The sequence below is a fragment of the Tyto alba genome, unplaced genomic scaffold, assembly GCF_018691265.1.
Source record: "Tyto alba isolate M040663 unplaced genomic scaffold, T.alba_DEE_v4.0 Super-Scaffold_1000006, whole genome shotgun sequence".
Taxonomy (NCBI): Eukaryota; Metazoa; Chordata; class Aves; order Strigiformes; family Tytonidae; genus Tyto; species Tyto alba.
In genome coordinates this window covers 19,228,558-19,246,401 of record NW_024881272.1, presented here as the reverse complement: position 1 = coordinate 19,246,401, position 17,844 = coordinate 19,228,558, and the positions used below count along the sequence as shown (strand labels likewise).

Here is a 17,844-nt window from a genome sequence, read left to right as displayed (position 1 = left end):
ATGTAGAAGCTCCTAGTAGTGACATAATACACAGCTGTATTGTGTCTGTAACACTTGAAAAAGCAAAAATTCTTTGCACTTTAAAAAGTGAAAATAAAAAGGCAATTTACACATTGGCGTTGCTATCTCTATATGTGTAGGAATATACTAGGCTAAGTAGCACTACACTGGTACTTAGGTAGGATTTTTTTTAAAAGCATGACTTCTGAGCTCACTAGACTGCTCATATTCCTTTCAAGAGCCTAGTAGTAGTTTATATCATAGAAATAATTTCATAGCAGAAAGACAACATTCCAGTCTGAGTTCTCTGCCTTGAAAAAAAAAAAAAAAAATTTCATAGCTTTTACCTGTATAATTTCAATACAGTTTGGCCTCAAGTACTTTAACATAACAGGTGCAAAGTAACTACAGTTTTATGACTGTTTCTTATTTTCTTAGACTGCTAGCTACTCTGGAAATCTCATAGTTTAAATATATTGCAATGAGCCAATTATACAGCTGCCTTTGAGGCTGACAATACTGGCACAAACTTCTTTCTGGAAGAGGCTAAAGAGATAAACAGGTATGTCTATGGCTGCTGGACTGATGTATTATGTGTGAGAACTTGTATATTATATATCAGAACTGAGACGTCTCTTGGCTTGGCAGCAGTCAAAGATTCGTCCTAGTGATACTGGCACTAAGGTAATGCCCAGACGTCACTGGCAGGAATGAGGGACTCTGAGAACGAGAGCTACCACTGCTACCAGTCATGGCCAACAGTGGGCCTCAGTACCAGGCAGAAATCTGTGAGACAAAGAATTACCCTGTACTCTTGCTCATCAAGATAAGGGGTGTGGAGGTACTGTTTCAAAAGGCTAAAGACTAATCACTTTGATACTCTTATTCCAGAAAGGACAGAAGACATAATCAGAGCCAAGATATAACTCAGACGTATTCTCCTTCCACAGCAACACTCCTGATCTCCCAGCCAATGCCCCACTGTTTACAGGTCTGAAGACACTGATTAGAAAGATGGGTAGCTGTGCCTTGCACCAGCAGTGAACCATTTACTACACAGCCCCGATCAAGTCCCCTTTTCAATTCAAAAGTATTGTCTTTCTGACTCAGTTGCTCTGGTCTGAAAGAGAAGGAATGACTAGGAATCAGTGTCTCTGAATGTGCTGCTGTATTACCCAGCACATTAAGACTATCCTACAACACCTTACAGAGTGAGGACAAAAGTTGGCTATCAAAGAGAAATTTTCCTAGACACTGGCTGTTCTTCAGAAGATAGTAGTTAAGTAAAGAAAATTTACAGTAAAAACACTAAAAGAAGCAAGAGGATTTTTGTTGATACAAAAGATGGAAAAGAAATACTGCATGAGTGGAAGTGGATATTTATGGAAAACAAAACAATAGTCAAGATGACAAAAGGAACTGAAGCCAATTAAATGGTAAAGGCATTAGGGACTTCAAAAGGAATGGAGGAAAAAAAAGTTCATGACAGGTTAACGAAATGCTCTTACATCCCTACACTTAAAACAGAGGGCAAGCATCTGAGGCTAAGATATATTTAGGGCAGGTATGTGCAGAGGCTAGAGAGGAAAAAATCTTATTTAGGAATATAATTTTGGTCCTTAAAACACTTAGTAGCATACAGTGAAGAGAAAGTGCAATCAGAGAGCAAAACATCTTGTTCCATCGATATATTAGTCATAAAATGATGTTTTTCCTATGGACTTTCTTAAAGATCACATGGCTACTTAAATCCCAGATTTGGATTGGCTTACTATAAAGTCCAGCCACTAGGATGACATTGAGGTTTCAACTCTCTCTGCTTCCTACATAAGAGGATGAATACAGTCTGAAGCAGGTTTGTTGAGTCAGTGTCTTCCAGCATCCTTTCAACCCTTTGGAGAGCAGCGGTGGATTCCAAAAATCAAATTGAATGTATAAGGCAACAGAAAAGTAAACCAAAAAACTCTGAAATGTTTTTGAAAAATTATCACCTTATTAAAAAAATAGTCATGAACTTACATTTACAAGGCTTTGTATAAAACTCTCCAGGGACAATAACAGCATTTTTAGAAACCTTCTTGACAGGAGCATTTTTATGGAAAATTAATCAGAGACCAGATCTCACAGTTAACAAATGCCTGAGAAAGACAAAAGCATCTTTCCAGGGCACATGCTCTGTGTTAGAAACTGGACGGTAGTTGAATAATTGAAAACACATTGTACACAATGCAAACCCAAGTATGGAGTAATCCATTGAAAAACTTGGTAGTGAGAAATGATTCTTCAGCTGGTTCCAAATATTCCTGTGAAAGCAGTCATCTGTCAGGTTGTATACTAGCATGTTCTTCTGTTATAATTGAAAATTTTCCAATCCAATGTTATTTCATTTAGAGTTCAGCATTTTCAAACATTTTTATTCAACATTATCTTAATGAGATGACATAAGTAAATTTAAAATATTATCTGGCCACATTAACATTTTTTCTATGAACCTTTTTTGGTATTTCCAATTAATTTCCCTTAAAATTTGTCCTGAATCTGTGCTGAATCCTTTCACTCCAGACCCAACATTCAGCAATATCATAATCTCTGCCTGCTCATTAAGATTGCCACTTGATCTTTTCTTTAAGAGTCCATCAACTTCATACCTCATGAAGGACTTTATATATTTTGACATAGTACTCAAAAAACCCAAAATGAACCAACATTCGGGTTTGATTTTAACAGATCAAATTCTACTTGAGGATCCTTGAAGATTCAAGACAACTATCTATGTTAAAAAGACAACTAAGGGTGATTGACAGGAGGAGGAAGAAAAGCGGATGCTCTAATAATCAGCTTCTACTATTTCATTCCCAGCTCATACAGAAAAATACCTCTACAACTCATAACGTTATAAAAATTAAGTTCTAAGAATAAATATTATCCTAAGATCTGTTTTGCTAGCCACACATACTGGTACTAACAAATATTTTTAAAATCAATCCATCTGTGTGACCCTAGTATCATAGGCACTAATACTAGGTCTGTTCACACATGCTTCTAACAGATGTGGCCCAGATCAGGCCTAGAAACAAATTAGGAAGAAAGCATGATGCAAGGTTTACACTGGCTGCTACTTGGGCTTCACAGCATCTGCCGTAGAACAAAGGTAGCTGATCTGTGAGAAAGGAGGTGTCATGGATAGTCAATACCTGCTCTGCAACAAAAACCCCTGCTAGTCATAGATTTCTGGGTGAATTTGTATCACAACAGTTCTTTCACATGACTATTTTTGATCTGATCAAAAATAGCATATTGCTGAACCACACACCGGCTTTTGAAAACAAAGACTTTCAATAGAGCCTTTGTGTAGAACATTTGCTTACTACTGTACCAGGTATGAACTGATTGGAGCAGCTGTTAATATCCTGCACTTAGAGGTAAAAGTAACTTGAATTTTTAAAGGAAGCCCTGTCTCCAGACCACTGAGAAAGCTGAATAAAACTAACCAACAAAGAAACTGTGAAAATAGTTCTGAAAATGTCACCTAGGTATATTCTGGTTTCAACAAGGTCTTCTAGGCCAACAATCTGTTTTTTAAATGCCCTGCACGACCAGGATACAAACTGATTGCTTCATGAAAAAAACAAAGTTTTGGATTTTATGACACCCCCCCTTTCATTTTTTTTTTTTTTTTTTTTTTTTAATTAAATTATTGTGGTGTTCAAAAAGGATTTTCATCTTTGGGGAACAGATGAAACCAGATCATTTTTGGAGGTTGCATTTTCTCATAGAAAGGACAAACTCTAGTAATTTGAGTTCTCTGGCCAAATAAAGAATATAAAGTAAACTGATGCCAGTTTACTTAGAATGTATTGCCAGTTCAGTTACTGAAGTTGCATTTGAATCCCTTAGTTACTAATACTACATTTGCTCTCTAATAGCACTTCAGTTTGAGTTACCAAAATGCAAGAGCCGACCAAAAAAGGGCCGTATGTTAGACCTTGGTATCTGGAAATTTCTTCACTGACAGCTATGCAAACTGCTTTATGTATACCACATAGCAATACTGGCTTTTGGTTGTGTAGTCCTTTTTCATTATTCAGGCTGGTCATTTCAGCTCTAAACTTTAGAAACTATTTCCTAACTCATAACCACAGTACTAAAAATGTTATGAAGTGACGATAAGATCTGTAGATGCTTTATCCATGATTATGTTAGGAGGCATGATATTTGAAAGGCAGATGCTATTTTCTTCTTTTTGACACTGATATCTGGTCATCTACTTCATTGGCATTTTCCGTCTGTTGAGAAACCTACTTGGTAATCAATCAGAGATGATAATCTGAATGAAAACCTATGCTTTGTTACTGCCAGTGGAGGTGAATGAAAGCAGGGGTGCACCATATTTTTATCTCGCAGTTGATGTTTCATGCATTTTTTAAAGGATTCAGAACTTCAGCTACCTGAATATTTGAAAGGTAAAGTGTACTGGCACCATTACTTAATCTACAGCAGTTTAAGGAAAGCAATAAGTGGGTTAAATTTTGCTTCCAATAGCACCAGTGCAAAGTAGGGTAATTCTATTTTACAGCATTATGCAGAGAAACACTTGCATTTAAAGGAAGCTAGCTTATGAATTGGCAGCAGGATGTTCCCACTGGCAAAACACTGGAAACTAAACTGCAGATGCCATGTACAGATACTATTCCTGTTTTCAAGTGACAATCAGAATAATGACATTTACAGAAATCCTTTGTTTTGATTGTCAAAACTGGTAGCATTTTGTAATCTGTGCAAAGGAAAAGAAAATTTCTTCTGAAGGTAGATAATACTCCAGAGAGTGCCATCTTGGCTAAACTGAATTGGGATAAAAGTTATGTACATGTATGCATCTAACTAGTGGGTTTTTTTGTTTGTTTCTTTTCTTGGTTAAGAAGTCTCATGTGAAAAGGATTATTCTTCTCTTTAACTGTTCTCTATAGTATAGGAAGCATTGACTTATTTGAGTCCTAACCTGCAAAACCATAAAGTGTGTGGGGCTGGGGGTATTCTGTGGGATAACATGGCAGCTGAAACTAGCTGATGAAGAGCACTATTAGCAAAAAGTCCTTCAAGAAAAATGAGCAACAGGTTGAAAAAGCTAACCTATAGATATTGTAACCTGTTTCCCCACTCTTCTTCAAAGAAAGACCTAGCAGCAATGATAATGTATCAGTTCAGCTAGGCTAAAAACAGGAAGCACAACAAACACAGAAGTATCATTATTACCATTCATCATAAGATCATCACAGAACTTACATTAATATGTACCAAATAGGCTTCTGAAAGAAGCTGAAGTAGTTGCTTCTTCTGAAGCTCTTGGCAATGCCCCATGAATTTGCCAGTATGTGGGGAAAAAAAAAAAAAAAAGATTTCCTCAATTGACTTTTCTCTTTTTCTTTTGGCCTATGGCTTACAATTCTCATTTGCATATCCCCAAAGCCCAGACTTTTTATGATAGTTCAAAGAATTCCTTCTGTTGAGCATCCCAAAAACATCAGCTAAAGCCAATTTAATCTTTTCTTCAAGCAAAAGGAATTGCAGTTTCCACTCGCCATGAATTAAGCATCCCTAGTGGCTAATCCAGCTAATTTTTACCACTGCATGAGATGTGATAAGTGCTTTATGGGAGTTTTTCTCAAAAGCATCTCAACTGCTAGGCACATGGCCTGACTTCAGTGTAGTCTTGCCTTCCCACAGACTCTCACAGGCTGACTATTCTCAGTCTGCTGTGGAGATGCCATTGGCAGCCTGAATATCACTTTTTTTTCTTTGCTGAACCATAACTTTCTACTCTTTTCAGCTTTGGGGGGGGGGGGTTAGGGGGTGGGGAGTGGGACAGGGAGGGAAGCACTTCTCATTTCAGCTTGGTTTCTCTCTGCTGTATCAAAAATTATTTACAACTAGGCAAACTTGCTGACGTATATTTTCTAGGTCTTCGAAGATTATTTTTCCAGGATTTGTGTTCATGAAATCTGCTTATTTTAGTTTGTCTTTTTGACATCAGTTGTACATGCTGCAGCTGACAGTTCCACCATTGTACTCTGTCTCAATATGTGTTTACAAGTCAGTGATTTCTAATTCATAAGAGTATGGGGCAAGGGTTGAATTTCTGCAATGGAGCTGGCAAGGAAAAATTGGAATTAACTTGCACTTAGTTATTCAGTGTGGCCCAGTCTGAGTAAACAGCAGCATTACCAAACAGTAACACAATCCTTTCAAGCAACTGTTTTAAGTTCCGATGTGCTCAATTTTATGCTGTAAAACTTGAGCAATGAATCATTTTCTTAAATTATCCCTGACACTTTTAACACAGATAGGTCATTTGATGCTTGAAGCTGGTTTCAAATATTTGCTATCCATCATTGGATAGCATCTGATCACGTACGTAAGCATACAAAACCCAGTTGCATATGTCAGCAAAGTGAGATTTTCCTCCCTAAACATAAGAGCAATTTTCTCAGTAGCTGAAGTGTCTGTTTTCTTTGGCATGACTTCCAAAAGATTTTGTCTCATTAGCAGTGTAAGTTTGCTCTGCCTGCTGTCCCTTATTCATCACTATCTGAACCAGTTCCTCTTCAACTGGACCTGATGGTCCTGCAGTTAACTGAGTATCTTGCAGCAAAGGACAGCTGCTGGGTCCTACCACAGCTTTGGGCTCAGTTTAGCCAAGCAGCACCACCTGAACCTGCCCACCTTCCCCTTTAAACAGAGCATATGCTGTAGCCAGAGAAACAGTTTATGTTGTAGGTCTCAGTTAAGGAATAGCATCTGAAGTTTGATCTTATTCACATTCCTGATCTAGTATTAAAATGTGTGTCATTTTAAGCTTATGAGCACAGTGGACATCTTATAAATTTAGACTACTCAGTTTCCACACTGGATAAGCATCCAGAAGTACTTTGGCAGAAATGTTCTCTGAAGAGTCAGCAGCTTCATGTGGCCTAAGAAATGTTGGACAATAAGGCTTCTAGACTATTGACAAAGATGTATTTCAGCACCTATCCCATCTTACTAGACTGAATAACCAAACATGGTCCAATCTCCTGCTGTTGAAACTTCCCTGCTTGTGCACAGTTGTCATCTGTATTTTTCTAAGCAGATATTAAGCAGTACTTGACCTGGAAAAGCTGCTACAGAAAAGCAGTAACTATTTTGGCACCTCAGGCAGCAGTGACAGATGTGGTAATCAAAGACAGAAGATGGATGATACCAGGAAAAGAAAGAAAATGGGAAGAAAAAGAAGAAAAATATTGGTGCAACCATTTGGTATCAATAGCAGACATGCACATGTGCATCATGTCATAATTTGCTATGAACTCAACATTTACAGGATTTATTATTGCAAAATTGTTTCTTTTGACAGCTTATTCAGGAAATGCACTAGTTTTCTTTTGGAGAACTGTAATACTGTGATGGATTCCCATTGCTAAAAAATCAGTATCATGTATTTCAACTGTGTGCTTGGAAGCATGGATCATATCCTCTAATTTCAAAAACTCAGTCAATAAAGATCATGAATAAACAACAAACCATAGATAAGCCAAAAATGGTGGGCTACAGAGGGTGGCGCAGAAGGAAAAAAACACACACAGAATTTTATTAGACATTGGACTTCCTATCAACTTTTTAGTAATTTATTTTTCCCTTTGCCTTTACTATTAAATAAATTGTACCGTAATAGCACATTGTTTAGTGCTATTTGTACAAATCCTCTTTGTATTTGGTGTCACCAAGAGTCTGGTAACACAAACTTCACGAGGCATCAATAAGGACAGATGCCTTACTCCATACTTTCTTTTGGGCTCCATCTCAAATTCTGTCACAGAAGCTAGTAGCATTAGTAGCATGTGGACTTTGCTCTTGTACTTTGTCTTTTGTTTTTCAATTTTTTTTTTTTTCTTTTTTTGGTGTGGCATGTTTGATTCCAGAGATGTCCTGGAGTCATCACGTATGCCACCAAAGCCAATATTCAATAGCAGGGAGTGGATGTACCTGTGAATTAAGAAATTTGTATTCTCTCTATGCACCAAGGGAAAGAAAAATTACTCGTTACAAACAGAAGCTGGTGAGAAACTGGAAGTAAAAACTGCAACCAAAGTGTACAGAAGTTAATATTTTGCATCAGGGCTCACATCTGGAAAACCATTTTCCGCATATGAGAAAAAGCATCCTCTTCCCACTAGTACTTTTCAATTTACTTAGGAAAAGCTTAACTGTTACAGATTGCAGTGGTGAATAAAATGAAGGGAATGGATTTTGACAGGTCTTCATGTGAGTTCTGCTGAGTGGGCTTGAAAGGCTGTCTCCCGCTCTTAGTGTTTTACCATTGGTCTTAACCACAACATAATATACATTATCTCCCTAGAGACCATGTAGTGGGCATTAGTCCTCTGCTGCCAGATAATATAAAGGTAATGTAATAGGATCAAGTGCCTATGAAGCTCATGTCATTAAAATGCATGTACATAAAGCAGAAGATATTCTACAATCCACAAATGCAAATTCTTGAAACAGCAAGTGTAGGAAGCAGAAATTAATGATGGGCCATAATTATCTTTCTTTATAACATTAACAAAGCTGCAACATCCCCTTCTTTTGACACAAAGAATATTTTTGTTATTTTATTCTTGCCACTTGTCCCTGACCACAGTTAAGTAGTTAGTATGAACATTTTACTAATCATCACTGTAACATGTAATCATTGATTATTTTTTTGAGATAGTGAATATTAAATTTGTATTAGAATTGAGCTTATTTAACTATGAATGATACTATGTTCATACAAAATATCTGAGTTGTGGAAAATGTGTGCACTGAATTCAGGTTCAATGAGGAGCAAAACAAAAGTCCATGTCAAATACAGAAACTTAAGGTTAAGTAATTAGCTCCCGTGACTGTTTTATGTACTATTATAAATGTAGTGACTTAAGACTGAAGTTAGCTTTGTCTTTTGTTGATGATTCTGGTGCATATGGCACTGTACAACAGAGTAAAAGCTATCAATTTTCCTTAACATGTTACAGGCTGAAAACCAGAATTCATACATAATAAAGGCTTCATTTTGCTCTCTGTTGGGGAAAAGAAATAAAAAAAAAATAAAAAGCAAGTGTAATGATGGCAGAGGAATGCTTGTTGTATGGACAGGATATTACCATGTCCCAGTACAGAGTCATTTCTGCATCTCTCCATAAAAGAAATGTAGGGTTACGAACTCCCATCTGTTCTCCTCTACTATGAATCCTCATTCTCCAGTACTCATCCATGTTTACACTAATCATTAAGCAATATAAAAAAACCCAGATTTTTCAAATGGTGTCATAAGGAAAGGAAAGTATTGCTTTAAAGCTCAGTTTACAACCTAACAAAATGAAGGTTTTGCCATGTGTAAACTGCTGAAAAAAGCTACAGACTGAGCTGCTGCTAAGTATACTCACTACTTTTAGAGATATGCTGGCTGCCTTTTAAGTGGACCTTTATATGGCATTATTGGTTCATGTCTAAGCAGGTACTTTTAACTGATTGAGAGTCCAGCTTCTCAATCCTCTTCCCTGCAGTAGTCTTCAGAATGCACAGAGGAGCTGGGCTTGACTTACAAGCAGTCCAGAAAATTTCAGCAGTAACCAATCATTTGATGAGCTGTCTGGGGTATGCCTGCTTGGTATTCTGCAGACAATGAGGGGCTTACTCTGACTGCTAAGTTGAAAAGAGTTTATGTGCCTAGTACAGCACTGATCCCAAACCAGTATATGGTATCTCTCCTTGGCATACATTAACCCAAGAAACAAAACCAATTTAGTCATGTTCTACACAACATCTGGGTAATTCAACCATGGGTCAACAAGCTCACACCTGCTCATCATTCCCAGACAAAAGTTAAAAATACAAAAGGGCAGGGGCTGATATTAAGCAGACAGAATTGCAAGGCAGTATGTTTAAGTGATAATTACCAACTGAAAAAGCATCTACAATGGAAGAACTGGGAAAGATGATGACTTTAAAAAAGGATTGGAGGCTGTGGATCACTGACTGAATAACAACATGTTAGTGCAAAAAAAGGTCAAGCGTATGCAAGAATATAGCTTGTAAGAAGCAACTTTTCCTTTCTCTCAGGAGTCTGAACAGTTTGGCCAGTAAGCTGAAGTCACAGATGTTTAGATAAATTGAAAAGAGTCTACAGGAGAATAAGAATGTGACAAATTATCTAGAATACATGAAAGGCTAAGAAAATTGGGACTGTTTAGCCTGAAAAGAAAGAATGAAAGAAGCATACAATAACAAACATAATTTGTAAAATGCTGTTTCCAGTAGAAGGGAGTCAGGTTACACAACTGGAAGAACTTTTTAAAAATAGAGAAGCCCTGGGCTGCCTGCAGGTCATAGAGCCTTCGTTCTTGGAGCTTTTTAATAACTGGTTAGCCAAGTATTTGTCAGGAGAGACAAAGATAACTGATCCTGCCTAAGCAGTAGAGGATGGACTACGTGTCACCTCAAGGTCACCTTGAGCTCTGTGATTTTATGGAGGGTAGACAGAACAAGTCTGCAAAATACATCTCGGGCTACATGTAGCCTCTCAAATGATTTAACTGGAAAAGGATGACTTGTTCACTTACTCGAACGTGCTTTGGAAGATCCCTACAACTACCTGTAATGTTCACTCAACCTATTAGGAAAAAAGCAGAATTAACTGGAAAATACTTAAAAAAGGGGAATTTCTTTAAATAACGTTATTCTGAAAGGTCACAAAGGTATAGCCAACATACTGCAGCTTCAAAGAAAGGCAAACTTCATCAGAAAGTTACTGCAACAAATTATTCACTCACTCTCAAATAAACATAGAATTAAAAATAAAACCAGAAAGAGAATTCAAGCTTACTGCTTCACCAGTTTTTCCAAGGTTTCCTTGGTCTCCTTGTTCTCCCTGTTAAATGTAGAAAACAGATGACACAGTTCATTAGAAAAGTGATTTCTTTCATATGTGTTTATTAAAGTCCTCTATTTTCCTATGAATGTCTTTATTTTCTAAATTACATCTGCTAATTAAAACTTCAAAAGCTAAAATTAAGCAACCAGCAAAAATTTAGTTTTGTCAGTAGCTAATTCTGAGTTTGTAAAAAGATGTCCTAATGTATTTAAATTTTTATTTAAATTTTCTGTTCTGCGAATTACCTTCATTATTCCACAACTACTTCAAAAGTAAATGTTACTCGTGTATACTACTGATAACTTCAATTTTGTTATGAAATACTAGGAAAATTGACATGTGAATGACATTTTAACAAACTTTTCCCCTTCCTCCCCAAAACTTGGAACTGGCGTTAATTAATTATCTTCTCCTTAATAATGCTGCAAGTCATGTTTTGTAACTCCAGAACATTTGGCTATGTATTTTACAAGTGGAAGCTGGGTGTATATACATTATTATCTGGCTACAGCTATAATCTCAGTGACCTGATGAGCAGTGATTTGGGTACTGTTTACTCAAATTACAACTCAGCACTGAGAAATTCTGCTGCCACAAGCTCCTCTTTCAAACTGTAGCACTTCATCTCATCCTCCCTTACGCCCCAAAATCCTACCAGCACAGGGGGTGTCCTGGGTCCGTTGTTACCCCCAGGCCCAGCCACCCTCACATCCCCAGGCAGCTAGATCTTACTTTAGCAGGTGCTGTCTTTGCTTGCACATCCCTGTCTCCTAGAGATGCATAATTTCCTTCTTTTCCAAAATAGGATCTTGCAAGAAAGCAGAATTTCCAGTATGATCTACATTTATATTATAAGGAAGCATGTGTACTCATATCCTTTCACTGACATGTCACTGTATGTAGCAGTGTATAATTGTTCACAGTTGATACTCTAAACACATTTTATTTCATACATAAAGCCATCGCTTACCTTTAGGCCTTCTAGTCCAGGATCACCTACATAACCTTTCTGTCCTGGCTTTCCCTAAAATAATGATTAGAATAAAATATTGTGAGTATTTTATTTTTAAAATATAGTTTCATCCCAATTTCTGCATTTATCAAAACATGTGCACTCAAAAATGTGCAGTTTAGTAATATTTAATACCAACATTTGAAACCAGTGTATTTATAAGTCTACATCTGAAAATACACTTTTGATTATTACAGCAAGTACTAGCACAGTAAGCAGAATCTGTATTAACTCTTACAGCAATTAACACTGAGCAAAACCAGTCAGAATCCAAGAATCAAACACATTTCAATTTCACTTTATAAAACATATTAAGGAGACAAAGAAAAGGCAAGCTCATGTTCTCTCCTGGCTAATTCCAAATCCCTAAAAACAGGGACTCCCACTATCAGAATGTGATGTTTAGACTTCAGGGACTGGTGCCATAACTGTCCTTCCTCAACCAGACAAAATTAGCTCAAATATCCTCTCCTCTTTGTTCATCGAATTGCTTATTTTAAGCCCCATCTCTCTCCACTAGCATTTTGCTGCTGATAGATCTTGTTGCTATGATACTTTGTTAATAACATAGTTATCTGGAGGAAATACAGGAACATCAATCAGAACAAGAAGTCACAAAGTGACAAGATCTTTGAAGTATTTTATAACATACATCCCTCCCTTTGTTGTCACTCACATAGACCCACAAAAGCATACAAACAGGAATGCTTTTCTCCTGAATTTTCAATTAGATATTTATAACTTAATTATGTTTCACTTTAGGAGGTTGTTTTCCCTCTAGATATACTTTACCTCCTCTACAACATAAAACAAACATGGCCTAACCATTTGTTTATCTGAACAGCATAGCCCTGCCCAGACAAACTTTCCCCATATGCTCTGAGGAAGAGATCATAATCCAGAAGTAAAGGCCCAATGGACTGGATCTGGCTCTTGAGCAAATTGCTAATGAGATAGCTGAATCCCAACAACTAGAGAAAAAAAAATAATTCAACGTTTTAATGATTTAGTATCAAAAAGATGCAGATTTTCGCTAAAAGGAAATGATCAGCTGTTGTTTCAGCAGACTGAACAACTACAATCACAGGACTCTGTAATGAGAGCTTTCCTCTCCACATCGGCTGTCCTGAGACAAGAGCAACTAAAGCAACAGGTAACAAGCAGGTTTCTTCAAAAAATATGGGATTTTTCCATTTGGCTCTTTTGGTCTGGCTGCTCTGTGCCTGTCTTTCAGAGCACAATGTGCGTGAGAGTTTCTGAGCATCTGAGAAATTATCTATATGGCTTAACACTATATTGTCTTAGTAGGTTCCACGACTTCTCATATTAATCCCTTTTTAGCTCTCATTCTCTCTCTGCCTGAGTGATTTCATTTTGCCCTACAAGTTCCAACAAATATCACTGCTTTAGGAACATATTTTTGGTTTTGCCAATGGATTAAAACATGGCACAGCCAGGAATGCAGGGAGAAAAGACTGTGAAGAGAAGTTCTGTGTCCCAGATAAAGAAAATCATGTCTTTCCAGAAGGCTTAGCAAGGGAAGAGCGATGGGCTTCTGTAGGTTACTGCATGCTATTTAACTACTTTGCTGCAAAGAAGCTTAGGATCGTTCTAGAGAGCAAGACTGAAATATGTGAATGTTTTAAACAAAATTCTTTGAAAGAAAACCAGTGGCCGTTATTAACTACCTTGATAATTCTATTCCTATCAGAACTGAATTTGAGTTACAACTTGCAAAGGCTTCTTGGCTGTAGTACCCCAGCTGTGAAGGACACACAACAGATGCAAGCTGATCAGGAAACGGAACAAGTGGATTTAACTGGTAAAGCAATTTGAAACATATAGATTTGGTTTTAAACAGAAATGCAGTACAACTGTAAATTACACATGGAGGAAAAGCCACTGACAGAAGATTAAACTAGGGATGGCTGCTTTTCTGCTTGCAAACCCTTTAGAGAATTACTCTTACAGGGCAGGGTAATTGCAAAGGAAATGTCTGTTTCCTAAAACATTAGCTGAAAGTTCTGCCCTTCCCATTAAGGAAACAGCAACCACCTGTGCCTCCTTTCACCTCACAATGGGTTGATACAGGTGTGCATATTTTAATATAAATACCTCTCACTATCACTCTATTCCCATCCCTCCACAAGCTCCTCATATGCCTTCAGCCCAGAAGGCATATGCCACCTTCAGAAAATACCGCACTGGGGGAGTGGGGCACCTTTGAGAGCACCTTCCTCTCTTTACGAGGAACTGCTCACATTATGACTATATAAATACCAGTTTTTGCTTTACACATGCATCCCAAATGAACCAGCTTGAAACAATTCCTTTTTACATTCTAGTTTAAAACAATCTCCTTGCCTTTTAAAGACATTTTCTGCTCCAGAAATGAAGATACAAAAAGAATAATAAAATGCACCGATGCTTGCACTGACTGAGCTGAGGACACTGACAGTTATTGTGCTAATATTTGGATAGCCTTTGAGAGAGAGTGTTAATTGCGAGGAAACTGAATAAATACAGTCACTTGTTTAATATGGCATCTACTCTGTTTTCACAGGACAAATAAACAAATACTTAAAAAAAAAAAATAAAACCAGCATCTTTTGATTTAGAAGGATTAATTTAAGAGAATGTAAGTATTTGACTTTGGAATATAATGGGTGAGAAAGTTTGGAAAGCAATGAATGAAAAAATCAAATCATGTGATCAGATTCAGCTCAAAAACCTCTGCTCAAATTCAAACGAGCTGAGCTCTGTGGAACCTGAGATATATCCTAAGTAAATGGGGAAGCATCCTCAGTTTTGGCTGCAGTTGCCTCATACACATGGGAATTCTTTTCCAGGTTGGGACCTAAGAACCAGAGTACAGGTTCATATTCACCTTCTGTTCCAGTAAAGGATGATCTATTTTGCTGGCAGCATTGGTCAGGTAGGTCCCATGGGTTTTTAGTCTCATGCACATTTTTTTTTAATCAATGATAGAAACAGGCAGGGGGGTGGAAGGAAAGAGAAAAATGAGGTGAAAAATTGTCTGCCTGCTTGGTGCATGCCTAAACCTGAACTGGGGGCTGAACACTTTGAGCTAAAAACTACACAGTAGAAGAAATTAGGAATTCCAGAAGCACTAGAAACCTGTTCCATTGCTGTCCAACAGAAAGTTAGAATAGCTTCATAAGAAAAACCACAGGTTAACAATATATCACCTACAAGGATACATTACCTAGTTTAGACAAACCCTAAGAAAGTCAGGGTAACAGTGACTGAAAAGAGGACTAACCTATTAACCAAGTCTACAAATAAGGTCTGTAGGACAGCAAGAAAGGTTGTGGCAAGACACACACAGGGAAGACTTTCAGATAGAATGGCTAGACATTAGAATAACCATCTGTAAAGCAGGCGAAGGACTGAAACAGATTGCCAAGGAGAATGAAGAACCCCCACCCCTGGAGGCTGCAAAAACCAAGTTAGAGACACATCTGTCAGCTAAAGGCATTGTTGACAGCTGATGGTGCCTTGGGGCCATACATGGCCAGACTTCTTCAGATCCCTCTCTGAAGCCTCCTCTGCTCCCATGGCCATTTAATTAGTACAGTGACAACACAGCTTTGATAGCATTTACTCTCAGATGTAGCATTTATTTTTTAAAACTCCCTTCATGGAAAATGGAAACAAAGACTATGTAAATCAAATTAATGTGAAATTGCAATCAAGCAAACGTAATTTAAAAAGACAGATGTGCTCAGCAGCTTACTGACTCACTCCTGCTAAACTGTATCAGATTTAACAGCTTCAGGATGGGGACTCTCTCTCTCCAATGTAATCACACAGTCTGTCTTACAAGCGGGAGTGAAGAAGCAAGGACAAGCAGAGATGGGAGCAGAGTTCAGAACAATAGTGCAAACAAGTCAGCCTGGAGCTGTCAAACAGCTGGAGTCAACAGAAGCTGTAGGATCCAGGCATGAGCAGAAGGGCCCCAGGACAAGGGGGGAAAACAGGCAGGGCTTCCCATCAAGGAAAATTCCCATTTCTACTACCTCTCATTTCAGGAGGGGATGTTAGCCAGCAATCTACTAAAAACTGTCTGGAGACAGCAATGCTGGGGCCTATCTCTGAACCACAATTTCTTCTCTCAACAGCTTGCTGTGAGAGAGAGAAATCATGGAGCGGTAAGACATGCCAACGGTGTGCACATTTCCCATTGAGAGAAATCAACCCCAAAATAATTTAGGTCAAACTGACCCAAAATAGATTAAAAATATTTCCATTTGCTAGGTTACACAGAAAATTTTCCTCTTGGGTTACTTTGACACCAGCTGATGGTGGCCTGTGCACGCCTGGTGATGCAGAGTATGTGAAAGTAGGTGTCTCATTGCCCATCAGTCACCTGCTGCAGCAGCATTTTTCCAATTGTCACAGCACACTATGGGAGATTCTCCCCAGCCATGAAGCCCTGCCCGAAGAGGAGACTGAAAGTATGATTCAGCCAAAATAAAACTTTCCATGAGACTCTTGGCAGAAGCTCAGGCAGATTAAGCTGAATATTGAACTGAGTCACAAAGTGTTTTGGAATTCTGTTCAATTTTTTGCATGTTTTCTTCAGCCAAAAAAAAGAGTGCATTGTTTTGTTTTGTTTTTTGGTTTTTTTTTTTGTGTGTTTTTGTTTGTTTGTTTGTTTGGGGTTTTTTTTGTTTTTTCTTGAATACCTAATCCATATGGCAAACAAGGGTTTTAACATTATTTCTAACAGAAAATAAATTCCCAGATTTGACTAGCTAATGAACAGGAAAAATTACAGAGGACTATATCCACTCTAGAACCATGAAACAACTGTAAAGAATTTCCAAAGTTCAGACAAGAAATAGGAAGTCATCTAAAATGAAGACCAAACCAGTCATTACCACATGAGGAAATCAAGTAAAGGCAGATCATCATATTGCTTTCAGTAAACTTAGCAACAATTACGCAGTCCCTAGTGCAGACTAATATTAATTTTTAGCTTAATTTTTTTCTAAAAATACATCCACTAAAATACTCTTAGACACTAGTACATTTTTATAACTAACAAAACAGGTTGTTAGTTTTAAACATTTATCTTTTAAAACATGTCAGCACAAACAGCATTGTGACATTCCAGATTTACTCTTTTCAGCAACTGTCTACCAGGTCAGTTTGAAAATGATTTCTTAAAGCATCAGTTCTTTGTATTTCTCCTTGTGAGCCAAGTCTCATGGTGGGTTCTTCCCCAATTTAAATATTTTGATATGTCAGCTGGTTCAGTCCCTAAGAAGTACATGGTGGTTTCATCTGCCTCAGAGGAGCACCATAAGCAGTTTGTTATTGACTCTCTCCTTTTCAAAAAATTTATTTTGTGCACCATGGTTGCGATTTCCCTTCAAATCCTTCATATGGAAAAACATTTCTCCTCCCAGCTCTTCTTTGACCTTGTGCTGAGGAAAGAGACATATTTATTCAAGAAATGCCATTTTAACCCAATCACTTCTCACAGTAAATTTACTTTTTAAAGCAGTACTTCTGCTGAAAAATAGTCCACCCTAACGAAATTACTTATACTTACCCTTGGGCCGACTCCTCCAATAGGTCCAGCTGGTCCTACTTCCCCCTAAAAGAAATCAGGACTTTAATAATCTTGATGCCAAGTCTAGTTTTAAAAAAGAAAAATCTGCAGATAACTGTTTGTATTGATTATATAATCTTAAATCTGCTTTATATGTGTTTGTATGAGTCCAAAACTGATACAAACAGTGTAAGAGAAACTAATCTCATTTCACAGAAATTCATTAGCCAGAAGGACATACCCTGTGTAGCCACTCAATGCAGACAGAAATGCTGTGAAACTGTTGGTAAACCTACCATTATA

General features: G+C 37.6%; 1 protein-coding gene across 3 annotated transcripts in view; it reads right to left on the bottom strand.

Moving 5' to 3' along the window:
* COL24A1 (collagen type XXIV alpha 1 chain) overlaps positions 1-17,844 on the bottom strand; it is a 149,955-nt gene that overhangs the window by 57,303 nt on the left and 74,808 nt on the right. For all 3 annotated transcript variants that reach the window (XM_042785720.1, XM_042785724.1, XM_042785722.1), the window contains 3 exons: positions 17,542-17,586; positions 11,919-11,972; positions 10,901-10,945 (listed from right to left, as the gene is read on the bottom strand). In XM_042785720.1, the coding sequence (XP_042641654.1) occupies positions 10,901-10,945; positions 11,919-11,972; positions 17,542-17,586 (144 nt within the window). The remainder of the gene's footprint in view (positions 1-10,900; positions 10,946-11,918; positions 11,973-17,541; positions 17,587-17,844) is intronic.